Below are 25,800 nucleotides of genomic sequence, written 5' to 3' on the forward strand. Positions count from 1 at the left end.
TTTATACAAGGTAAATATATGAAAAAAGTTTGTCTTGATTTAAATGGAAAAAAATTTTCAAACTCCCTAATAATTTGTCCTCCTCGCGGCTCAAACGAAACAAATCATGCGTGCGTGCTGGGCTCACATGAGATCCGTTCTATCGTTGACCCCAATACCAGGCCTTTCGCCATAGAAGGCAGCAAGTAGACCGTTAACCTACTTTAGCTGAAAATCATTGTTATTGCGGCATACGGTTCAAAATAATTAGTTATTTATCTAACGATTCGGAATTATTAGTTCGTTCATGACAGCAGAGAGTAGCTATTGACTGAATGAGTATCGTACTGAAAAACAGTAATTCTTTTACGGTTTGTGTATCTTAATGTTTGGAGAGGATTTAAAACGTTAGAAGTAGCAGTTGTCAACTCATTGACCTTTTAACACGCTTCTTGAAGAAAACTAAACAAGAGTCCAAAATCGCAAGCATGTCTCTATGAGTAGGGAATGTCTCATCCCCTGCGGGCAAACGCTGCTGCAAGTCCTCCAGCTATAAGTCCAACAGCTGCGGTAGTGATGCCAATTCCAATAATACCATCTGCGTTAACACAAATGACATCTGGCTATCAAAAAAATAAATAAAATTCAACAAATAACATTTGCAATCCCTTTAGTTAATGCTATTATGTGATAAAAAAATAAGCTCAAGACACAAATGGCAGTATAACCTTTAGCAATTCGGTCTTCAACAGTTTTCTTGAGGGACAGAGCCTGCCTCCAATCAGGTGCAATCTGCAAGAACAAAATGCCCAAATAGACAGTGAAGATAATTTTAAAAAGGCTATGGTGAAGACAGGCTGGTTTAGCATGAACAGACTTATCTGCAAAAATACAATCAACCTCCTAATATGGTGCAGAATCCAGGACGTTTACAATATAAGAACATTTAGTTAATTAAAAAAAATCAAGGATAAACTAGGTCTTGAGTACACTGAAAGAGAAAACCTCGAAGTTGAAAACAGATATATTCCCCAGTCCGTAAGAAAAAAGGCAAATGTTTGATGGGGATTAGATAGGTCATAAACTCGTACTCCCAGCCTTCAAGTGAAACAACACAAATATAATACAGTAGTACATATTATATAATCCAGCAGCATCAACAAAATTACACGGGACGGTTAGTTGCATACAGAAATTGAGTTGAGAAAGACAGACCTCTAAACACTGATCCAAAAGCATCCGACACTTGGAATAATCACTACTCCTATAATATCCAACAGCAAGAAGATATAGCTTCTCTCTTTGGTGCAAAGGACTGGTATTATTTCCCAGAGAAGCTGCAAATCACAACACAAGGATTACAAATGATGCAGTTGAGGCTGCAAAAGGCTATTTCTTTTAAACAGTTTCTCAGCATGCTAAAATATAAGGCCTTTTGGCATTAGCATTCTGGTTTTCATTGATCATGACAGTATAAATCACGGGGCAAAAGTATAATGTTGGAAAATTAACATTCACGTTTTCAGGCTGCAAAATGTGCTACCATGATTTGGTTTGGCATAATAGGCAGAGGAATCGTAGTCAGCAGCCATGCAGGAAGGAAAAAATATGCTTATACTTAATGCAGATTATGCAGTGTTATGGAGATTAAATGAAATGGCAAGAACATACAAAATAATGATTAACGTTTTAAGAAAAAATAAACTCAGAATTATTACCGCAATTAGGAAAACACCAGAAACAGAAAGGAATTTTTTCTCAAATACGTTATGAAAGAAATATGAAGTACTCAGTTTATTCTGTGAAGTTACTTTCAAGCATGGCTATCCCACGTTGCACATCTTCTGGTTGCCTTGAATGAACAAGCGCCCACGACAATCTCATGATGCTTTCACTCTTCCGCTCCTCAGAATCACCATTTGAAGCATCCGCAACTTCTCTCTCACAGCCCTCCAGAATATACAAAATAATTTAGACTGATGGAAGAAAATAGCAGAAGGATAGCGCGAGCGAGTACGCTACTACCAACATGATAGCCAGATAAAAATTAACAAGTGAGGTAGTAAAATCTGCAGTACCGTCACTGCGATTATTCAAAGAATTTCAACATGAGATATTACGAATAAAAAGCTTCAGTTTTTCTTTTCACCCTCTCCAGAAATAAATACATTTTCTTGTTGATACGGAAAAAAAGCAGCGGTCAGATATGAAGAGCTTCGCCAAGGCCCCAACCGACACCAAAAACACAGAAAATTAACAAATTTATTTAAAGGAACGCTCCAGCCCAAACTCTGAATTTGGTACACTGAACCTGTTCAAAGTCACGATGATAACAAGTATGCTAGTGAACCGAGATATGCTGGTAAAAAAAACAAAAGAACCGAGCTATGAATTAAATGTGATCTGTAAAATTATGAAAAAAATGAAATTGACGATCCCGAGTTCTGGGTACAGACACAGGAATTTCGAAAAACATTAAAAAGCTCAAGGTTTCAAATTCCAGCAAGAGATTGTATCAGCAAATAAAGGGGAACAGAGGCGGGGGAAACATGAGATTGAGAAACTTACAGCAATGACGTCGCGGTCGCACCAAGGGATCTGATCGCTGCCACCAAAGAACGAACCGATGGACTCGATTATCTTGTCCATTTCGAGATCGCGCAATAACGCTCTCAGCGCCTGAAATGTGCGGGGAGCAAGAGAGGTTCGTATATATAGGTTAGGGATTTTTAAGGATTTTTATCACCGCCACCTCTGGTTGGTATAAAAAACTAATTCGCTGAATATAGATTAAATAAGTATTTGTAATAATTAGGTTTTTTAATTATTTTTTAATATCATTGTTAATTAGGTATTAATTAAAATTATGATTTAAAAAAATATAAAAGACAAAATAAATTAAAATTTGTATTTAAAATTAAATTAAAAATTAAAATAGCTTTTATATTAATAATGCAAAGTGGTATTATCTTTTAGGCAACAGAGGCAAGTTTTACAAATTTGCTCACCGCGGGAGTTACGCTTTGGCTACCCTGGGACGATTTACTTGGTTTTTTCCGGCCTTAAAAAAGGTACATCCTTGCATCTAAGGGTGTGTGTTTGGTTGGAAGAGAGGGGAGGGAAAATGAGCCCCTCCCTCATTTGGTTAAAAATTTTGGAGGGGAGGGGATGTCCCCTCCCCTCCCCTCCCTCCCCCCATTTTGGCTCCCCTCCAAATTGGGGGTTTTTGGAGGGGAGCCAAAATTTTGGACCATTACGCCCTTATGATTTTTTTAATATTTCATTTACCCATAAATATATAGGATAATATTATTTCAAATAAAAAATATAGTATCCTAAGTAAAAAAAAAAAAATAAATACATTATTATAATTAAAAATATATTTTAAAAATTATTTAAAATAAAAAATATTTAAATAAAAAAATTATAATATTATAAAATTAATTGTTTTTTATAAATATATTATTTATTAAATATATTTTAAAGCTGGAAAAAAGGATAGCCTAAAAAAAATAAAATTTCATTTTTCTTATAGCATATAAAATTTGTTAATTTGATTATTTTAAATATATTATTATATTAATTAGAATAAAAAAATTACTATACCAATTTTTTAATACACATATTAACATGATAAGATGAATTTTATTAAATTATATAATTTAAATTAAGATGTAAATTAATTTATATAATATATCAATAAAAAACATAAACTAATATATAAGGGTAAAATGGTAAATTGATTATTACTATCCCTCTCCTCCCCTCCTTGAACCAAACAAGGGATCATTAAATGCCCTCCCCTCCCCTCTTTTTTAATCAAACCAAATAAGGGGAGGATGAAACCTCCCCTCCCCTCCCCTACTCCTCCCTCCCTTCCCTCCCCTCCCCTTCCCTCCAACCAAACACACCCTAAAAGTTTTCAGTCCATGAAAGGATGCATTTATTAATAAATAAGTGTGAGTAACTGTTTTTACAAAGGTTAAATTTTGTTGGCAAAAAGAAAATAAAAATTAAATTTTATTAAAACATTAATAATAATTAAAAATATTATAGTATTTTTTATTTTTAATATGAGAGCTAGTTGGGCGTTAAATTTAAAATAATACCTCAATCTACTTGATTAATATACGAGAGTATGTTTTATCTAAAACTGTCCATTTCAGCCTAGTCAATCTTTAATGTGAGTTTATCCTCGTTTGTCATAACATGCAGAACTTAATTTGAGTTGTAAAGAGTTTTATTACAATAGCATTTTCATTCTCTTAATATTTCTTCACTCCGCTAAACGCCGGGGGGAAATCAGGGATGGTCAATGGTAAGCCATTATCCTCCCCAACACCCGGACCACAAGTTAGATGTTCAGTTACTATTAGAAATAGTTAAATATTGCTATAGTATAAAAATATTGATAGTATATATTATGTTATTTTAGAAGTAATTGATAGTTTCTTTGTGCTTGGAAAAATACTATGCGAATAATGACATTTTTTGTCATAAAATTTAATAATTTGACATCGGTGGGTAAGTATTAATGATGAAGTATTTGGACAATGCATATCCATGCGATCCCATATCCTTTTCTCTGGACCACAATGTACCGTTTTTTTAAGAGGCTTCTATTGCAATATCTCGGTTACAACTTAAAAAGGCATATTCGGGTAAGAGAAATGGCTTTGGCACCTTCAGGCGTCTCCCACCTTTCCAATTCTGAGATAAACTGGAAACTTGGCAACCTTAAGCTGAGATCCATCTTCGATCCAAGCACTCTTAAGCCTTTCAACAACATCCTCGCTCAGAAGCTCCACTCCCTTCTCCTTCGCCGTCTGGTACGCTGACGCTGATCTCAGGTACGTCAAGAAATCATCCAAATCCATCTCCTTCTCCGTCACGAACTCAATCGGCCCTGTGTCATCCGCTCCATCCACAGGCTCAAACGGAAAATCGATGCACCTGTAATCGTTGTCCACAAATGCGCGTGCCGGATCCCAATAAGGCTTCAGCTCAACTGCGTATTCATCGAACAATTCATCTATTGAGTCCGTCACTCGGGGCACGTTGTAACACCAAGCGGCAATCACTCCGTGAGGTTTCTTCAGCACCCATTTCACTTGGCGGTAGAAGGTCGGGAGGTCAAACCAGTGGAGGGCCTGAGCGATGGTCACCAAGTCTACGGTTCCCTCCGGTGCCACTTTCTGTTCCAGCTCCGCCATTGACATGGTTGAAGGTGTGTGCTGGTATCGCACATTCGGGAGCTTCACTGCGTATTCAAGCTGTTTTTCACTCGCATCCGTGCCTATCACATTCTTGTATATCTCAGCTAACTGAAATTAATTTGGACCGGATTCAGGACACGAGTAAGTAATAGATACATGATGAGGTTAGATAAGTAATAGATACACGATGAGGTTAGATCGTTCGATTTGACAAAAATTCATATTCCTGTATCAATGTACTCTTTTTACGAAGGGGGAAAACTAAACAGGCTAATAATGAGGAAATGGAGCAGAATTACTGGATGAATGTAAAGGAGAGAAAAAGGGAACGCACAGATTGGGCAGCCTGGCCGCTTCCGGTGCCGACGTCCCAAGCGAGCTGGTGAGAAGGGGTCTTGGAAGCGATGAAGCGGAAGAGCTGGGAAGGGTAACCTGGCCTCGAAGCTGCATACTGCTTTGCCTGCTTCAGGAAGAGGTCTGCCATCGTTGTGTTTGAACTTCTCTTCACCAGAGTTTCCAGAATGCGACTTAAAGAATTGAGATGGGCGTGATGGAATTAGCCCCAAATATAAGAACGCATGGGGGATGGCATTCGGAGTGTTTTGTCCAGACTGCTTTCCCATCCTCTTCCTCTCTACTACTCTTTTTACTCTTCACAACTATTGGATTAAAATTCCAATAGTCTAGATTTAACATCTTATAAAAATAATATTATTAAAAAAATAAATAAATAAATTTAAATTGTTAAAATCTGGTCTGAACAGTTTATAATTGTAATAAAAAAATTAAAAAAATTTGTTTTATAATAACAGTGTATAGTTATGAACTGTTCAGATTAGATTTTAACCGTTTAAATTTATTTATCTATTTTTTATCATAATATTTATTTTTATAAAATGTTATAACATATTAAATCTGGACTATTAGAGTTTTGATCTAAAGGTTGTGATGAGAAAAAGAGGGTAATGGAGGGAAAGAGGATGAAAAGAGCAGAGAATCCAATTTCGTTTTGTCCTCGTTTGCGACGTGCTCCGTGTCCGTGATATCATGTCTGATTTTGACTTTTCTCTATGGGAAGGTGCAACTGATTTTCCAAATGACTTCATTGACCATTCTTCGATGATCAGGAAACAGCCGTGTGAAAGTAAAATTCTCTTGCTCAAAGAGCGACGAATTGGGGTGCCCCCCACCAATTGATGTCGGGGAGATTAGGCGGAGGCTGGAACATACTACCCGTATTTAATATAATAACTAATTAATTAATTTAAATAGATTAAAAAAATTAGTTATATTAATTATTTGTAATCAATAAGTGTTGTCGTTTCTAAAATATCCTTGTTAATTAAGTGTATCAGCTATAAAAGAATAAATTTGAGATATAAAATAGATTGAGATATTATATTTAGAACCAAAATGAAATTCAAATAAGTACATTTTATTCTTTTAAGATTATTAGAACATGTAGTTTATTTTAGCTTTCTTTTTTGTCAGTTAAAAAAATTATTATTTGTTCTTTATAATTTCCAGTGAAATCATTTATATCTTATGCCTTTGTTTTCACTATGATTTTAAATTTTTGTGATTCTTTTGACTACTATCAGGTTACCATAAAGCATGATTTACAGTAAATACTACCTCCGGTCCTAATTATAAGAGCTAGTTGACTAATTTGAGGAGATTAAAGAAGTAAGTTGAATTAATTATTTGTCCTAAATATGTGTTGTCTTTCCTAGAATACCCTTGCTAATCAAGTGTATTGACTAGAACTATCATTGTTAGAAGGGTTACTTTGAAAAAAAAAATGTATAAATGAGAGACAGAGTGGATTGGGGTCTAATATTTAGGACCAAAATAAAAGTCAAACAGGATCTTATATTAAGGACCGGAGGTAGTACAATGCATTTTTTAATGCTGAACAAAAGGACTTTTTTTCTTTTCCCGTTCTCCCCAAGAAGAAGGGACTGATTTTTTTTTTTTCCCGGTGACTAACATATTTTGCCGCATTCTCCAAGAAGTGTCCATCTTAGGCTTTTAGCAAGCGAGAATTATAGTGGGGTCCAAAAAAATTACTAAAAAATCTTATTAACAAATTAAAAAAGTTGTCATTAAGTTATTGAAATATGTTTAGATATTTCTTTCTTCAAACTTTATTGTATGGCATGCATCACATTGCACACTGTTTTTACCTGATGGTAAGATTGTTGAAGTACAAGGGTCACAAATATTCCATATTTCTTTTTTAAAGCAAAGCTGGTGGAATACGCTGTGACTAGTCAGTAGAAATAATGCTTTTTTCTGGATGAAGTATGTTTGGTTCCAAACTCAAAATATCAATAAAGCAAGATCCTCCTATTGCATTTTATAAGGTTCATCCTATGCAGAGTACTTTAAATTGTTCAGAGTGCGTGAGTGTCCGTAGTTATCGAGCAGAGCCCTAGAATTTAGCAAAGTTCCTCTCAAACACTTGAACAATGGCTTCATCAGATTGGTCATGCAGCTCATATGAGAGAGGAGCAACCCCGTCAGATTTGCCACAAAAGTTGAAGAGCAGCTTGGCCGAACTCGAAGAGAAAAAGCGAACTCTTGGAAGAGAGGATCGCCAACCTCTAAAGCCCATTCCCAAGATACAAAAAGTCCAACCATATCTTCGAAAGCGAGACGACTTGGCCAGGTACTACCGCCCCAAGCTGGTATCATTCGGGCCCATCCATCATGGGGAAGATGGTCTCAAGGGAGGAGAGCACTGCAAGATGACATGGGCAGCAATGTACCTTAAAGATACCCAACAAAGTGCTGAATCGCTATTTGAAAAAATTCAAAGTCGCCTGCAGGAACTGAAGGAGCCCTACACCGAGGACGCCATTGAAGGCTTCCTCGATAAGGACGAGGAGCTTGCATGGATATTCCTTTTGGACGCGTGTGCCCTGCTTGGATTCCTCCAAAAAGTGAACACTGAGCGCCCAGATGAATACCTGGAGATCAAGGAAGATCAGCTGGTCCTTGTGCAGCAGGATCTGCTCTTGCTGGAGAACCAACTTCCCTATCCTCTGCTCAGGCTGTTGAGCAATGCACACGAGAGGGAGTTGGACAATTGGATAAAACAATTTTTGTCCAGGTATCAGAGGGAAAGGATCACCGGCCAGGGAGCACCGACGGAAACGACTGGGAATCCACCACCACAGGTGGAAATAACAGTGGAGCGACCACCTCATTTGCTGCATCTTCTGCGCAAATTCATCCTGGTTGATCATGATTGTGATGATAGAAAACCTGCGGACCCAGCGAAACGGGGATCTCAAAAGTTTCCAACATACAGAAACATACAGGAGCTTAAAGCAGCAGGGATTTCGGTAGCCAAGGGAGATGGTAAAAAACTTACGGATATCAGATTCGATTGGGGAATGACTCGCAGGGGTTTTGGGAGACTCTGGCTTAACAAGCTGATCGTGGACGATTTAACGCTTCCCACATTCTTGAACTTGATAGCGTATGAGATGTGCCCAGATTTCATGAACGGCTACGGGATCAGCTCCTACGTAGCATTTTTGGATTCCCTGATTGACCATCCAGAGGATGTGAAACATCTAAGGAAAGCTGGGGTTCTCCACAACGTACTTGGCAGCGACGAAGATGTGGCCAAACTCTTCAACATTATAAGCTCCGACTTGATGCCCGGCACAGCGTATAGGGAAGTAGGTCGTGACCTGGAGACGCGTTACAATCAAAAATACTTCACGTGGTTGGCTCAGGCTCTGCACGACCATTTCAGCAGCCCATGGGCCTTGCTTGGCTTCGTTGCTGCTAGCATTGCGCTTTTTCTCACTTTCGTCCAGACGTGGTTGGCCATGCACCCTCCTCCTCCTAATGCTTAGGGATTAACCGATTCGTGCCCAGAATTAAAACTCATTTCCTCCTTCACCTACGTCTTCTTTCGTGCTTGCCATAAGCTTTCTGTCCAATTTTGCGTGAATGCATTGATGAATCTTCTGCGGATTGCGTAGTACAGTACCACGGTTTTCTGTGATGCTGCATACTTGTGTGCCTGGAGCCGATCTGTGCTTTAGGGGGGGGGGGAATTCCTTTTTCGTCGACAAGTATGATGTATCTTTCTATTTCTAATCATATATTTTTAGAGCATTTGTTTTGCTTTAGATACTATGACCAGTGATCTTAAAAGCATAGGTGACGACAGTGACCTTAAAGATGGGTATAATCATTAATCAATGGGTGTATGTACATGTATTTGTGACCAGGCACCTGTTGTTCTGCTATCACTTTAGAAACCTAAGCAAAGGACTCACTCGCTAGTACGGAAGTGGACTTGTGCCAACTCATCCAGTACTTCCACACAAGCGAACTCCCTCGCGCTAAGTAGCAAGGCATTGAATTTGAGATGTCAACCAAGACCGACTAACTAAATCGTAGACACAGACCATTAAGCCGGATGATCATTTACCACTATAATAATTTAATGATACAAAAGGGTTATCAGTTTTTGAGCTACAATATTACGAATTGACTCTCTATCGATATTATAGCGCACTACCAAGGTTTCAGTAATATAAGGAAGGTATTGATTATATTCTCCAGTTTAACAGGAAAAGTATATAATGATCCTTAATTATATAATTTCATCCCAAGCTTTCTCTAAATGAATCGCATGAGAGAGGGGTTTTAACAGGATAACAGGCTGAGCAACAAGGAACCAATTACTATTTTTATCCATAAGAGGCGTAAATGTATGTACATTTGCAAATAGGACGAACACGTCCTAAAGGAAGTTCAAGATATGCTGTTGCTAAGCATAATAGCAAGAAGAACTGATCTTATGTGTTGAAATTCAATAATATCAGTAAACTTCAGGTGCAAATGCACCAACACAGATAGCGTACAACAAATTAGCAGGCATTCATCTTATTCTTTATCTGTTATCAAGTTGTTGATCATGTTAACCAAAGGAAGAGTTCCTTTTGCCATAATCTCCACCCTAGAAGTATTAGAAGCATGAGAGAATAGAGATAGACCAAAAAACAATGAGTTCAGGAAGAAACAGTCTTGATGATAAGAAACCGTGCCAGTAACGAGGTTCTAGATCAAAAAATGCATCAAAAAACCTCCTCGTGCCCGGTAAATCAAGCTTTAATAAGATGTCCATACCAAAACAGAAGAATTCCCTTTGTCTCCTTCTTTGGATTGGCCATAAATCTCTCCACACTTGCGCAGACAGTTCAACTCCTGAAAGGCCTCTATCAGAACCAAGACACTGAACAATGGTGTTAGCAACAATTGGGGCCGTAGCCAGGGTCCTTGCTACCATATATCCGGTTGAAGGATGCACCATCCCGGCAGTACCACCGATCCCAACAACTCTTTGGGGAAGAACAGGGAGGGGTCCACCCATGGGAATGACACAGTGTTCATCTTCCTCGATGCTTTTCACTTTAATGCCCAGATGTTTCAATCGAGCAACCATTCTTTCCTGGATATCAGCCATTTGTAAACCCGGCCGAGCAACTAAAGAAGTTTCTTCCAGAAATATCCTGTTGGATGAGAAGGGCATTGCATAGAGAAAAGTAGGTATTCTGCTATTTCTCTCTTTCAGCTCCACCTTACCACCCAGATGTGAATCCCTCCAGTCCATAAAGACCATTTTATCTATGTCAAAAGGGTGCTCATCAACCTCAGCTAAAATTCCATATGCCACTTGGTAACCTGGATTATAGGGTTTATCGTATTGAACAAGACATCTTGAGAAGCCGGTTGCATCAAGAACCACAGCAGCCTGAACGGTGACACCATCATTACAGATCAACACAGACTTTGACTCCTCGTGAATTACCTTGATAACTTTAGCTTGATGAAACTTAACACCGTTTGAAATACATTTCTGCAACATCTTTGATTTCAACTGCTTCCTGTTGACCCTCCCATAAGGTCTATCAAGATCCTTCTTCGTTTGTTCATCAATAAAAACAACGGCGCCAGACCAAGTGGTGTCGAGGCAATCCAGTAGGTCCATAGCTTCAAATTCATCTACCCAAACACCATAATTATTAGGCCAAATCAATCTGGGATTTGGGTCAATAGCGCAAACTGAAAGACCTGCCTCGGAAACTTGCTGCGCAACTGCAAGCCCTGCAGGGCCCCCTCCCACGACCGCGAGGTCCACCACGACGCCCTTCGACGAGTCATACAGAGGAAGTTCAAAATCCAGAGTCTCCTTCTTAACTTCGGGAACAAGTTCCAAAAGAGCACTGCTACTAGCCCTCGTACAAAAACCACCCCATTTCATATGTGATTTCTTGGGGAAAAATCTCAGCTCCTGGTTTTGGAACCTAGAGGGGGCAGGATTACTCAATTTTTCCGAGTAACCGTGAAGTGGGTGCAGAAATTCAAGGTTGTTAGGTGTTTTGAGTAAAGTATCCATAAGCACGAAATATAACCGAAATCCTTATCCTAAATGAACCTCCGGAGAGTGCCTAGCACACCATCTGGGGCCAAACTGGATTCGCACCAACTAGATGTAGCTATAACGGAAGCAAAAAATAAAAGCACAAAATGGAGCTATAGTTAGCCAGAAATTCTAAACAGCTATAGTTTCAGGGAAGGCAGAATCACAGGCAACCGGCAACAATGTTCAAAAGGGGATTAACCAGTGAATTAAGCAGCGACGTTGAGTTAATAGCTCACCAGAGAGAAGAGAAAGAGAGCGAATGAATCATTGCAGGCAGCAAGTCGCAGAAGGGTGAGGAGGGCGTAGTGGAGCGATGTGGTGGCTGACCAGATCCAATCTCGTAGTGGAGGAGGCTCTGGTAATGGTAAAGCTCGAGTGGCCAGGCGTCGGGGACAAATTGGAGTGGGGTCACCTCAAGCCCCAAGGCGACCGAACTGAGAAAATAAATTTATATCTTTGAATTGTATCAAAAGAAATTTACATCTTTGGATGACGTCTAGCGGCCACAGCATGGTGGATTTGCCAGATGTCAAATGGCTAGTGGTCTTGCTCGTTGTTTCCTAGGCGACCGAGGGTTTTTAAAAGAAAAAATAAATTTAATCACGAAACATATGCATATCACGGAACTTGAAGGAGCAAATCTGGTTTACGACATCGTTTTGGAGGCCGCGATAAGCCATCTCGGGAGCCAGCATGCTCCTGTAAATGCGTATTGGATAATCTTTTTGACAATAGTCCTACGTGGTATCATTTTTCACTTCAAGTTACCCATTTGCCTTCTTTCTGCTTCTATGCATCTCATAATTCTTCATGTGGATTATATTGGGAAATCAAATATGTGAATCGTCTCCGCACATATTATTGATGTTTCGGGGAAAAAAAACATATGCATTGGTACCATTTCATGGGGACTGAAAGCAACTGCATTCTGATTTCGGCCCTCATCCAAATTGATTTGCGTACGAAATCCGCTTGGCGCAATTAATCGCCACTATTTTGCCTCGCCAATTACATTAATCAAATAATCAAAGACTAAAATATACATTTTGCCTTTTAACTTTATGTAAGGTTTTAGTTTAATTCCTTAATTTTATACAATATACTTTCAATCTTTTAACTCCAAAATTATTAGTCGTAAATGATAATTTTTTATAAGAATCATGGTTGTTTTAAACATTAGACTTAATATATTATCATTTAGTACTGTTTTACCAGTATTCAAAAGCTTAATGTCATTATTTTTGTTAATAGTCTCAAGGTTAAAAGATTAAAATTTACTTTTTAAAGTTAAGGATTAAAATGAAATATTATGAAAAATTAAAAGACTAAAAATATATTTTAGCCAATAATCAAATTACCAAAGCTTCAGGCGAATACAGCTACAGAACACTCCCGGCAAAAATATTTGTTCTCATCCAATTACTAATACACGAAGGACATAACAATCACGGGATGCCGCAAGGTAAGATTTTTCTGGAATCCATAAAACTCTATAGGTAGCGTACGTATTTAAGACTGTCAGGAATTTTTTTTTTTTGGGGGTACAAATCAGCAATGGATTATTATTACTACAATTCATGATTGATTGGCGAATACAAGCATTTAAGACTACTCGTCCCCTTCACGAAATTTAATGTTCTGGATCACCAAGTTGGGCTATTCCTCCCAGTCTTGGGTACAAATATTAGGCCCAACCGAACGAGGTGGCCATGGATCACGGGCCCATGAAAGTCCAATTCCCGTCTTTGCCATGCCATTTTCCATGCTTAATAGGTGAACTGTATTCTTTAACCCATTTTTTTGCAACCAAAAAATATGAATGAGAAACAGAAGCTATCGACAAAATATGCCCACGGAAAAAAAATGATAAATTAAAAAAAAAAAAGATTTTTGTCCCCCTCCAGAGTAAATAAAGATATACCGTTTTGGCATGGAACGCCGCGGTTGACTTAATTTGAATGAAAAAAATCAAAAATAAGATTAGGCTAGGCACCACTCTCGTAGGTTAGGTCTTAGCAAGCAACCTCTCGTAATGCTGAGAGAATTTGACCATTCCGCCGCACCGAATAGAAAACCGAAAAGGGATGGGGTTTTTTTTTTTGTTTGGGGGGGGGGGGGATAAAAAGAAGTGGCAATCTTTGTTCCCAACACGATCACGTGAGGAGATGCTTCCTTGGCTGGCAACTATATATACGCTGCTGTAGTTTCCCATCACCACATAAATTCTTATTAAATACCTTCAACTATGTCATTGAATTGCATACTGACGAGGAATGTATCAGTGAACTGTAGGGGGTCCTTTCCCACGTCATTACTCACGTGTTATAATAAAGAATGTTGAGTACATTGAAAATCAAACCCTTCATTAAACCGATCGATAGGAACAGCGGTTCAAGAGTTAGTAGTTTAATCAAAATATACAAAAATATTTATGTATTTGACTACAAGTTTTAACACCGATGCTCAAACTCGTGATAAGATTGTTTTATGTTTGAGAGGGGCAAAAAATATATAGAACATGCAACCCAGCTAACCCACCCAAGTGGAGCAGTGTGTTAGCTAGGCGAGTTATATTGAATTAAGTGGACTGCATTGAATTAAGTGATCAGACTAAGCAAGCTGATTGACCAGTTCATATGTAATCCGTCTATGCTTAGACAGCCTTTGGATGAAGGTGAGACAAAGCAGTACAATGATAGACACACGGATTCGTATCATTAACCACTGATTCCTTCCATTCTTATTCCCATCAGGTGATCCCCACTCATCTCATCCTCCAATTTATGTGCACTCTTTGTCCGTTGTACACTCTTGGGATTGCAAATTCCTTCAATACATATGTGTTGGTGATCGTTAAGTCTTGTTTGGGCTATGTATTAGGTAGTTTTGATGCGTATGAACATGAACAGTAGGGTGTGTTGGGATATATTATATGTATGGGGCTGCGGCAGTGTCTGTCTGTCTGTGTCTGTGTGTGACCTGAGAGAGCATGCATGTACGCGTGCGCTTCCCCTACTCCAAACTCTATGCTTTGCTTTGCAGCGAATTGTCATGCCCCCTTTCTCCCCTCTAAATTCAAAATTAGTTCATATTTGCTGATCCACCACCAGCACAGTACTGTTAAGCAATCCCATATACACATATATACTTGCGGCTGGAGAGAGAGATACATAGATGGTGGCTTATTAATCGGTTAATAATACGTATTTGTTGGGGCCAATGCTAATTAAATGCAGAAAGAGTCACTAGCAGTTTACTGTGCGTGCACGCCTGCTTCATACACAAACAAACACTTACACAACTGCTGCTTTGTCGCAGATTCAGCAGGACAAAAGCCAAATGACAACTTCTTCTACTGTGTTTGGAAGGTCCTACTCTCTCTCGTGTTCTCCGCCACACTTCTCCCCCTCATTATTGTTTTCTTTCATCTCTCTCAACTGTACACCCATCAATATATATATACGGAATTGTTTGCCTCAAATGGTACCCACACCCTGTCCTTCTCCCCCCCCCCCCCGGGAATTTATTTATTTGCCTTTAATTTGTTTCCTTCATAATTAACTCCTTTGAATTCCCTCCTTCTCCCTCTAGTTATTAATTAATCACTATACCATTTCACTACTCATAATCCGACTTCTACTTCGTTTAAATGAGATATATAAACAAAGCTTCCAGTTACATGTAATGAAGGAGAGATATAAACAAACAAACAAAATGTCATGCCCAATACTGCTTCATGTGGATTATTTTACTGATTCAAATTAAACTGCAAGGTGATACGACCATACTCACACACACTACTAGCACTAATACACACATTAATTTATCGCACTCTCATTTTCGTTCAACATGTACAGGCCTTACAATTAATCAGTATGATATAGATACAAAATACTACCTCCGGTCCTAATTATAAGAGCCAGTTGACTAATTTGAAGATATTAAGGAAACAAGTTGAATTAGTTATTTGTCCTAAATAGGTGTTGTTTTTTCTAAGATATCCTTACTAATCAAATGTATTGATTAGAACTATCATTGTTAGAAGGGCTACTTTGAAAAAAAATGTATAAATATGAGAGACAAAGTGGATTGGGGTCTTATATTTAGGACCAAAATAAAAGTCAAATAGGGTCTTATATTAAGGAACGGGAGTAGTATAAATTATTGAATTAATCTATAACTTGACGTCTTGCGTACGTGGTTATCCATTCCTGGTCGTGTTTCTTCAAGTTACGAATTAGATTTTGATATGGAATTGCTTTTATATATATAAGATTCAATATACAGTCATGGATGGAAAACTTATAAAAGAACGTTATATTGGAGTAGTAATAACACTTCCTTAATTCAGCACGGCAGTACCGGCCACTAGGCAATGTCGAGCAAAATAAGTTGAGAAAACCAGTTTTAATTTGCACCCTGAATGCATTTAAACTTGCGCCCGTATCAGTCAGAAGGAGCACAAATCTTCAAAGCATTTTCAACGGAGAATTATTGAAGCAGAGAAAAGGAAGTGCGTTAAGTAGTAGTAGTGGGAAAGCCGCATTTTTTGCTAGGTAGGAAGAGAAGTGTACGAAAGTTAGATGTAATTGAGAAGAAATTCTCATTATACATATGGTGCTGTCGGACGAGGAGGCCAATTTTGATTGCCTAGCAAGATACGCTTTCAAAGTGTGCCGTAACTTTGGGGGACGTACCCACAAGCACATTAAAATGATATCAAACGCGCTGTGTATGTGTGTGTGGGCGATGCCTATAGCTATATTAAGGGGGTTATTTTAATTAATTAGGTCTTTGGGTGGTGTCATTTTGGCTGCTTCGATGGGTAGATGGATAATAACTAAATGAATGTAGCTTTTGTGATTAAAATAGAAAGTACTAGATATGCGGACAAGGCCAGACAGATTATTGTTGATGAACAAAAAACTGCAAGCACTTCAAAAGCTCAACTTGTGCACAAATTAAAAACCGAGCCAAGTGCAGTAAATTCAGAATATGCAGCACAATATATCATATTGTTGCCTTTTTTATATATATTTTAGAGTCTATGTTGTTAATCACACCTAAAAGATTATTACCTATACGTACACCAAAATAGATGACCTTTTTATATTGTTGTAATTAAAATACTCACCACATATTTATATAGTTGTAATTAATCATCTAATCAGTTGATGTGAGAGAATTATATATCACGGCTATAGGATAAGGCATGATATGAATATATATATATATATATATAGAAATATTCTCATGCATCATTCCCCAGCGAAGATTTACAGCCATATTGGCCTCTATAAATACTTGGATGAGAAGGCAGCAATCAGATGCTTATCACGTCACTTGCCTCCTTTTCATTTTCTTCGACATTCAGAGGCTATGCAAAGCACTCGGCAGTTTCTTCAGAAAGAAATGCCCACAGAATGGAATTTTGTTTTTGATCGGGGCTTTGGATTATGTAGCATGCCTGATCAAACTACCTAATATAACATCTATTATTATGCATTATCATCGTCATCATGACTATCTAATCCTCGTTGATATTTTCTATTTTTCAACAAACTAATGTTTATCATTATTTTTTAAAAAAAGTCCTAAAAATCTCATTCTTTTCATACACATTATATCAAATGTAATTATTTAACTTAAAGTTATATTTCACTTGTTCTCGGTTTCATACCTCGGATGGATATATATATATATATATATATAGTACGCAAGCAATGTTTTTATTCTCTTGTTAATTAATGTGAGAACAGGATGACATCAAGATAAATTTACAGCCATCAGTCTATGACATCCTAATAATGAAATTGATAGATCGTCAAAGAGTAATATATCATTTCGAATCAGCGTTTTATGTGACCCATTTTATATTCATATTTCAATCATAATTATCTCACAAAAATTTTAACGGAAAAAATAAAAACATCATATGGATTTTTCAAAAAAAAGAATTGTAGGAAAAAAAAATGTTATATGAATGAAGGGGATATATAGCCAATCACTTTCTAACTGATTCACGAAAATTCATAAAATAGTTATCATGGGTAACACATATAACCAAACTTAAATTGTGTATTATAAATTTGAGAAACATAATACCAGTTGCCATTATATATCTAATAAAAGCAGATAGCGTCTGAGAACAAGTGACAAAATATGCAAGATAATACTACCTCTGGTCCTTAATATAAGACCCTGTTTGACTTTTATTTTGGTCCTAAATATAAGACCCCAATCCATTTTGTCTCTCATATTTACTCAATTTTTTTTCCAAGATAATCCTTTTAATAATTATAGTTCTAGTTAATACACTTGATTAATAAGGATATTTTAGGAAAAACAACACCTATTTAGGATAAATAACTAACTCAACTTACTTTCTTAATCTCCTCAAATTAGTCAACTGACTCTTATAATTAGGACCGGAGGTAGTAGTATGGTGCATACAGCAAATCAAAGGTATTTCATGATTCATAGTGCTTGACTATTCATGTGATACCCAAGAGACCGGGTCACAGTATATGATATGCAAAATTAACAGTTAGTTACACAATGGGTACGAACATGCATATTTAAACAGCAAGTATAGGAATAAATTTCAATAAATGCGAATTCCCAGCAACATAGAGAAGTGGATGTGTACCTTAGCTTGCCCAGCAAAACAGTTTCACATTAAAAAGCTCACGCTGAGACGCAAGCAGTTAGTAAAAAGATTACTTTTAGCAACATATAGCTTTCAAATTACGAACAAAGTGAAAACAAAAAATAGAGGTAAGAGGCGGAAAGATCTTCTGATTCAGATGGAGAGGCACAACTACATGTTTTAATTATGAATGTAAATACGGTTCATTGTAAGAGAGAATTCCAAGTTTTATTGCAAAAATTATGATTCAGGTAAACAATTTAAAAAATTATTTTAAGAATGCCAGGTCAACAGGAAGCTAAAGCTCCTGGAAAATGTACATGCAGGAAATAGAGAGTGCAGGAATCTTCACTGAGACACTGGCCAACATCCGATGAGTTTAGGCCAAATATTAAAAGAGGGGGGTAATAAAGAAATATTGATCAGAAATACAACAGGATTTTAGGCTTTTAGCTGTTTCTTTTTTTTTTTTTTTTTGCCCCCTGCGGTAACTCGGTAAGGGGCCTAAAAAGGCAAGGGGGACAAGAAAGAGGATTACATGGGAGGAGATAGTGCCAATATTTTAACTAGTCATGTGTGGTCACACTCATTGTTGCATTCATGCAAGACAACCAATCAATTTGTCCACTGCCACATGATTTCGAATTAAATATTATTCAGCCCCCCAAAACAATTGCCAATGAATCAAAAGTCTTCCCTGGCCTAAATATAACGCTGGAAGGAGGGCAAAAACATTATATTAGGTGGGAAGAGGAGAGAAAAGAAAGAGAGAGAGATCATATGATGTATTAATTATTAATTAACAGAAAAATAAGTAAATAATTGTATCCAAGAGAACCCTTAAAAATTAACAAAAAAGGGGGGGAAAAAAGGAGTAGAAACGGCTCCCTATGCAGAAATTAACAAGAGACGTAAATAATATGGGTCATGAGAAGAAAGGCGAGAAGTGGGAGTGGGACAAAGAAAAGAAATAAAGGGAGCACAATAAATTGGCCGTGAAATTAGCTGAGCTAGGGGTCAGTAAATACAAAGCAAGGAGTTGACAGGAGAAGGAATAGCGATGAAAAGATTGACCTGCGTCTCGTCGTCTCCGTTGAGCCCTCTTTATTAAAAAAAAAAAAAACTTATTAGATTCCTCTTGTCTCTCTCTCTCTCTCATCCCTCCCCCCTACCAAACTGCACTTCCGTTCCTGAATTCTGACCATTCAAATGCCTACAAAAACACCAACCAAAACATTAAAAAAACGGCTCGCACAAACCAGCGAGCCGAAAAGGCCAGTGACCCGGTGAATATTTCAACTGACCATCGAAGAAATTTCTACGATCCATCCATCATTCATCCATCCACTCGTGTCTTCTCTCTCTCTCTTTCCACACCCATGGTTGGCAACTAAATTCTATTCTAAATTCATATATATATATATATATATGAGTAGATTTCATAGAATTATCATTCTCAGTTTATAGCTAAAAATCATGGGAGTGATGGTGGTGGTACATTGTTGGGTCACATCCGCCTCCTTGCGAACCATGACGGTTCATGGGATCCCTGTGGCTATCGTCATCTCCGTCCAGTCTGGAAACTATTTGACCCGAAGCCGCCGCACCCAGATTCAGATAAACCAACCTAGAGTCCAGGTTCAGGTTGCTGCTGCTCCCACTGCTATGATCTTCACTTAGTGGCGGATATATGGCCGTTGATGTGGGAGGATTCGCATTTCCTTCTTCGCGAGATATCACTAGAGCCGCCGATTGAACCAGTTCCAAGCACAGCCTCAGCTTGTTGGGTTCGATGTGGGTTAGCCCAGGTACAGCCCCTTTGAAAAGGAAATCTGAAGTTAGGGTTCTGAGGATGTCGAGTGGGGTCACACCATCGACGGTCCGGACATTCGGATCAGCATGGTGGTCCAAGAGCACTGCCACCATGTCCGGCGATACCATCTCTGATGCAATGTGAAGCGGAGTTTTCCCGGAAGGCCCGGCTGGATAGTTGACATCGGCCGCCCCAAGCTCCAGCAATGCTTTCACCACTTCTCGGCTGCAATTCTCTACGGCGTAGTGCAAGCCCAATGCTTCGTCTAGATTTAAGCCTTCCCCCATTACCATCAGCTTAACCAGCTCGACATCCGAGGAGTCCAGTGCTCTCTTCATTCGCCGGATTTTCTGGTCCTCGAGGTCGGCCACGCGGATATCCGGGTGGTGATAGGGCAATAGAGAGCGGCGAATGTAGGAGGATTTGAGACGAATCTCTTCAATCTTAGCAACGACGTCGATGGGAAGGTGTTTGGCGAGGACTTCGGGCGGGAGACCTGACTTGGCAACGAGGTGGGAGCAAGTGGCCCACAGCTGGTGCATGTCTTGCTTTCTTGATGCTACCAGTACTTTCATTACATCTTCAATGGACGCCTTCTCTACCATACTCGCTAACTGTTTCTGTCAATGTTTATTGCCCAAACAAGCAAACCAAAAATGTGGGTGAGAAACTTTGCATTCCAAGCCTTCACAGCTTATAACACATGTAAAAAGACACACGAGAGGTGAGGGGAGAGGACCAATTTGATAAGATGTTTGCTAAAATTACGTTAACCTTTCTGCTGTGTCTTGTTCTCTTTTCCAGTCCCAAATCCTATTGAGGAAAGTGAACGCGTTTGAGAAAGATTTCATGTGCTTACTGTGGAAGACAAGAGTGGCATACAATGATCTAAATTTAGAAACTCTTTTGTTATGCGTTATAACGGGTATCGGATACAGAAACGAACCAATACGAGAAACTTCAAGGTACTCAAAAACCAAAATCAAGGGACATGAAGGTAATTGTGAGGGCTTTAATTTACCCAGAATGCAGCCAAAAGAAACTGATACGTGAAAAGATATCCCCCAAGAAAACAAAAAGAGAAGCAGCTATGAAAAACTCAAAACCGGGTCTTTGATGACGGGAATCGAAGGCGTGAGTGGGCAGGAGGATTGTTGAAATCTATAGAGGAGCAGAAATAGAACTGAGAGACACTTACAAACGCCTGACAAGCAAAAGCACCCGGCCAGAAAAGTGAGAGACCTTAGCGCTATAACCGACTGCTGAATGATTAAGCACGGAATTGAACTAATCTTACCCACTTCCTCATAAGATAATAGAATTACCCATAGGATTAAGTATTTAATTTTTCTGAACGCTTAAAGTACCCCTTGTCACTGCCCAAAATTCAGACCCAGTAATTGTTGAAATTCCCAAGACCCACAAACATACGACTGGTCACCCTAACCAGAGAGAAATGGCAGAGTGAAACAGTGACGACGATGCAGGTGATAAGAGAGAAGTTTCACCTGGGTGAGCAATGCAAGCTGTTCGACGCCAAAAGATCTGGCGGCAGCAAGAGTGTCGAGAGCAAGATCAACGGCGGAGGTGCAATGCGTGTGCCAACATCCTCGCTCGCCACAATTGGGCCGGGGCTCGTGCTTCTGAGGCACAATAGAGACCTGGCCGCTGTACAGAAACTGAAGAAGCAACAGGAATACCTCGTACCCGACTGAGTTCACCGGAATGATCCCAGGCCTCGGGCCGCAGGCAGCCGAGTTGACCCGAGAGCTGGCCGGGTCTAACCCCGACGGAGGGTCCGGTGCACAGAAGAATTTCCTGAAGAAGAGGCTTCGAGCAGCGAGGATGCATCGATGAGCGTGGACGAGACGACCCTCGACGCTGAAGGTGACGTCACTGAAGGCCTGGCCGTTGATGAGGAGGTTGAGGTAGTCCAGGGAAAGAGATCTTAGAGAATCTTCGAGGGACATGGTGGAGCTCCTTTAGGGTTGATGATCAAGGGAGAGAAATCAGGCTGAGAGAGAGAAAGAAACAGTAGAGGACAGGGACAGAGAAAGTGAGAGGGAGAGATTAAGCGAAGTGAGGGGATTGAAATAGTGAGAAGAGGAAGAAGGTTGGGTTCATTGGGTCGATGATGATGGTACTTACTGTTATTGTTGTTTTGATGGGATTCTCTGAGCGAATGGGGGGGCTCTGGCTGTGGCTTTGTGTGTTGTGTATCGATAGATATTTTGAAAGAGAAAAAGAAGAGAGAAAGAGAGATGCAGACAGAGCAATTTGGGTGGCTATTCTGGGCGGCTGTGGGTTTATAAAAGAATTCCAGAATTGAATTTTTTAAAAAAATCTTACAATTAATTTTTTCTGTTATTTTAATATATTTATTTTGTCTACATATAACATCCACATAAGCAAATAACTCTGTAGAGACTGGAGATTAATTAGGGACATATGCAGAGAAGGAGAAGTAACATGCGAACGTTGATAAAACATTTATTAGACTATTGTCTACTGTGCATCGCTAGGACAAATTAATTAATACGGTTTTTAAAAAAATATATTAAAATTTACCTTGCCTTGTAATTGTACTAGTATTGCATCCGATACTATTACTGGTCTCAGGCAATCAGTCCCTGTTTATTCGTACTCATTTTTGTTCTAATGTAACAAGATTTTAGAATTTCAATATTGTTACATATTTTTTTAAAAAATCTATTATTTCATACTACCTCTGGTCCTTAATATAAGACCCTGTTTGATTTTTATGTTGGTCATAAATATAAGACCCCAATCTATTTTGTCTCTCATATTTATTCAATTTTTTCTAAAATAGTACTTCTAATAATTATAGTTTTAACTAATACATTTGATTAATAAGATATTTTAGAAAATACAACACATGTTTATTACAAATAACTAACTTAACTTTTTTTTAATTTTTTCAAATTAGTCAATTAATTTTTATAATTAGGACCGGAGCTAGTGTGATACAATAGTAACCCATTCACTTTGTATACATATATGTATGTAGGTTCTAAGGAAGCAATATTTTCGTCACAATGGGTTATACTATTTTAAGTTTTCAAAAAAAAAAAAGATTTACAGCGGTTAGTGCAAAAATAAGTCATATATACTTTAAATCAACTGACTTTGATATTATTAACATTTTATATTGATGTCTACTTATCAAAACCAAAGTTGGTAATTTATTTTAGCTTGATTGAATTTTGACCCCTTGATCAATACAATTATAGTTCCTTCTTATATATGATTTTTATCAGTCACAAAATGGCTGCAGGCTTGATGAAAGAGAAAAGGCAATCATTTTTCGCATTGACCCGAATTTGAAAAACGAAAAAAAAAAAAACGACATCGAGAACCCGTGTGTTGTCAAATTTTTTGGACCTTGGATTCGCCACGAATATTATTTCGAACAGAAAATATTTATAATTTTTATCAAGACATTTAGGAAATCCATAATAACTATGTAACTTTTTCAAATAAGTATGCTACTTTTTAGAGCACAGCATTATATGATTTTCCCCCCAACAAGGTATGACAATTCATGTGTTATAGTTCTGCAAATGCAAACTTAAAAAAATTGCTTAACAGCAACCGTTTATCTTTTTATCGTAAAACCCTCTTAATTAGGGTCTTCGTGTACTCCGTTTTATCTTGATATAAGTTGATTTTGGATTTTAAAAAAAAGTCAAATTAATATCCGCACCTGTCACTGAAAGCAAATACAGAAAATTTTTTGGGGTTAATAACGGATTACTATTGGCTCCCTGTTCAGCGAATCAACGGAACTTTTTCGGGTTCAAAAAATTTTAATGATGGAAAAAAAAACAATTATCAACACCTCTTTAAATTTAAACTATCCCCAACACACTCTCCGACTCAAATCTTTTTGTTATTTTAAACAATTAAATTACTTTGCCAAAAAAAAAACTATTAGGTTAGTATTGCGTTAAATAGATTATAATTTAAAATATTTTAGAATATTAGTTTTACCGCTCTAACATCCAAACCTTAGATATATTAAAAAAACTGAAAGGATTGAAATAATTTACAAGAGATGTAAAGAAACATGATACGAAGAAGGCTTTTGGCTTTACCAGCAGGCTTTTATTTATGCTGCTTAATAAATTAAGTAGTACCTGTTATGATTTATTTCGTTTGTTGCTGATTCTGCCAAAAATAATATCTTGTTCGTGCAAAAAAGGAAGATGATGCTCGATCTAAGACGACCAAAATTTAGTTTATTAAGAGCAAATAATGCCTCTGGTATTTAAGAAGAAAAAAAGAAGAAGCAAACAGTGCCGGCCCGAATAACAATGAATCAACTTTGGTCAAAAAAAGAATAACAATGAATCAACATTTGAAAATACAATTAAGCAAATTTAATATTTTGATTGAATTATATCTATTTTGTCTTGTGGTTTGCTTTCCCAATCTAGACCTTAAAAATACCAATAAAATAAGAAGAATAAGGACCAGTTTTTTTTTTTTAATATGAGAATAAGAACTTATGTGTATTACTCTCTGGATATCGATCATCATGGTTGGTCCCAGTCATCACTTGCATTTATTAGAAGACCGTATACATTATTCCTTTTTCCATCATCAGATTGCTTATCTCTTGATATTACAATATTATTTATAGGACATTCAAAAGCTCATCCTCTCCTTTTTCTTAATGTTTTTAAAATACTACCTCCGGTCCTAATTATAAAAGCTAGTTAACTAACTTGAGGAGATTAAGAAAAAAAGTTAAGTTAATTATTCGTAATAAATATGTGTTGTTTTTTTTCTAAAATATCCTTACTCATCAAGTGTATTGGTTAGAACTATTATTGTTAGAAAAATTATCTTGAAAAAAAATGTATAAATATGAGAAACAAGATGGGTTAGGATCTTATATCGAGGATCAAAATAAAAGTTAAACAATATCTTATATCAAGAATCGGGGGTAGTAGCATATAAGAATCTGCACATGCAATTTTTAAATCCTTCTCATGAGATTTATGACTTGAACATGCATGATAATACATAAATCTATATTAATAATTCCTTAATTAAAACCAGACAACTCTCATCTGCTAGTTAAGAAACAATTAGTTAATTTTTCATTGATTGGCATAATTTATGATCAGTTAACTAATAACCATCTCATTATCATTTTGAGATGCTTGTTCATACGTCAAATAAAATCTGCCATGTGATGGCTGTGAGCATCGGATCGGAGATGGAATAACCAATTAATCACTTCTTTTGGGAATTTTGTATCCAGAATAATAAAATAAAATAAGCATCAAATTATTCCATATCTTGCATACGTTAGGATTTAAAAATTATGGCAGTCCAAAGTAACCAAAAAAGGGGTCTATCCATCACCGCCAGGCCAACTGCTCACGGGACTCCTGGTTCAATGTTATGCACATAGCAGAAAACTAATGGCGATTCAAAACCATACCCCTTACTTTCTATGAATTAAATAAAATCATGTCGCTGGCAAAAAAAAAAAAAGAATTGAATAAAAACATAACAAATAAATCATACTATCAATCACTTATAAGTAATAATTTTTTTCATAATTTTTTATCTGGCATCAATATATTGGTATTGATGATTTAATTCAAATTAATATTATTTTATTACAATAAAAAAAAGGAAGAGAAAAGGACGTGGA

At 37.5% G+C, this 25,800-nt stretch overlaps 5 protein-coding genes across 5 annotated transcripts; 1 reads left to right on the top strand and 4 right to left on the bottom strand.

The window, feature by feature from the left end:
- Positions 1–306: 306 nt before the first annotated feature.
- Positions 307–2,628, bottom strand: LOC114720008 (mitochondrial fission 1 protein A). The gene is made up of 5 exons (XM_028905593.1): positions 2,548–2,628; positions 1,791–1,929; positions 1,195–1,316; positions 708–771; positions 307–577 (listed from the first exon to the last, which is right to left on the bottom strand). Exons 1-5 carry the CDS (start codon positions 2,626–2,628, stop codon positions 492–494), a joined length of 492 nt encoding a protein of 163 aa, XP_028761426.1. The 3' UTR covers positions 307–491.
- A 1,958-nt stretch (positions 2,629–4,586) lies between these two features.
- Positions 4,587–5,732, bottom strand: LOC114720053 (putative methyltransferase DDB_G0268948). The gene is made up of 2 exons (XM_028905652.1): positions 5,530–5,732; positions 4,587–5,303 (listed from the first exon to the last, which is right to left on the bottom strand). Exons 1-2 carry the CDS (start codon positions 5,677–5,679, stop codon positions 4,665–4,667), a joined length of 789 nt encoding a protein of 262 aa, XP_028761485.1. The 5' UTR covers positions 5,680–5,732; the 3' UTR covers positions 4,587–4,664.
- A 1,934-nt stretch (positions 5,733–7,666) lies between these two features.
- LOC114720009 (UPF0481 protein At3g47200-like) lies at positions 7,667–9,067 on the top strand. Its single transcript, XM_028905594.1, has one exon. It carries the CDS (start codon positions 7,667–7,669, stop codon positions 9,065–9,067), a length of 1,401 nt encoding a protein of 466 aa, XP_028761427.1.
- An 819-nt stretch (positions 9,068–9,886) lies between these two features.
- LOC114719986 (lycopene beta cyclase, chloroplastic/chromoplastic-like) lies at positions 9,887–12,056 on the bottom strand. The gene is given in 3 exon segments (XM_028905565.1): positions 9,887–10,223; positions 10,225–11,722; positions 11,886–12,056. Coding segments are annotated over 2 exon segments (1,512 nt in total). The 5' UTR covers positions 11,623–11,722; positions 11,886–12,056; the 3' UTR covers positions 9,887–10,109.
- Positions 12,057–19,274: 7,218 nt separating this feature from the next.
- On the bottom strand, positions 19,275–22,306 carry LOC114719998 (BTB/POZ domain and ankyrin repeat-containing protein COCH-like). The gene is made up of 2 exons (XM_028905582.1): positions 21,620–22,306; positions 19,275–20,731 (listed from the first exon to the last, which is right to left on the bottom strand). The coding sequence occupies exons 1-2, from the start codon at positions 22,079–22,081 to the stop codon at positions 19,766–19,768; spliced, it is 1,428 nt and encodes a 475-aa protein (XP_028761415.1). The 5' UTR covers positions 22,082–22,306; the 3' UTR covers positions 19,275–19,765.
- Between the last annotated feature and the right edge of the window lie 3,494 nt (positions 22,307–25,800).

Source organism: Neltuma alba, unplaced genomic scaffold, assembly GCF_004799145.2.
Source record: "Neltuma alba isolate B1F8T4 unplaced genomic scaffold, ASM479914v2 tig00011962_pilon, whole genome shotgun sequence".
NCBI lineage: Eukaryota > Viridiplantae > Streptophyta > Magnoliopsida > Fabales > Fabaceae > Neltuma > Neltuma alba.

Excerpts from the sequence above, each read along its gene's own strand:
- LOC114720009 (XM_028905594.1), top strand. The coding sequence starts at position 7,667 with ATGGCTTCATCAGATTGGTCATGCAGCTCATATGAGAGAGGAGCAACC.
- LOC114719998 (XM_028905582.1), bottom strand. The coding sequence starts at position 22,081 with ATGTCCCTCGAAGATTCTCTAAGATCTCTTTCCCTGGACTACCTCAAC. Across the intron at positions 20,732-21,619 it reads AGCTTGCATTGCTCACCCAG|AAACAGTTAGCGAGTATGGT; the intron begins GTGAAACTTCTC and ends AAACATTGACAG.
- LOC114720053 (XM_028905652.1), bottom strand. The coding sequence starts at position 5,679 with ATGGCAGACCTCTTCCTGAAGCAGGCAAAGCAGTATGCAGCTTCGAGG. Across the intron at positions 5,304-5,529 it reads GCGGCCAGGCTGCCCAATCT|TTAGCTGAGATATACAAGAA; the intron begins GTGCGTTCCCTT and ends AATTAATTTCAG.
- LOC114720008 (XM_028905593.1), bottom strand. The coding sequence starts at position 2,628 with ATGGACAAGATAATCGAGTCCATCGGTTCGTTCTTTGGTGGCAGCGAT. Across the intron at positions 1,930-2,547 it reads GCGACCGCGACGTCATTGCT|GGCTGTGAGAGAGAAGTTGC; the intron begins GTAAGTTTCTCA and ends TATATTCTGGAG. Across the intron at positions 772-1,194 it reads TTTTGGATCAGTGTTTAGAG|ATTGCACCTGATTGGAGGCA; the intron begins GTCTGTCTTTCT and ends TTGTTCTTGCAG.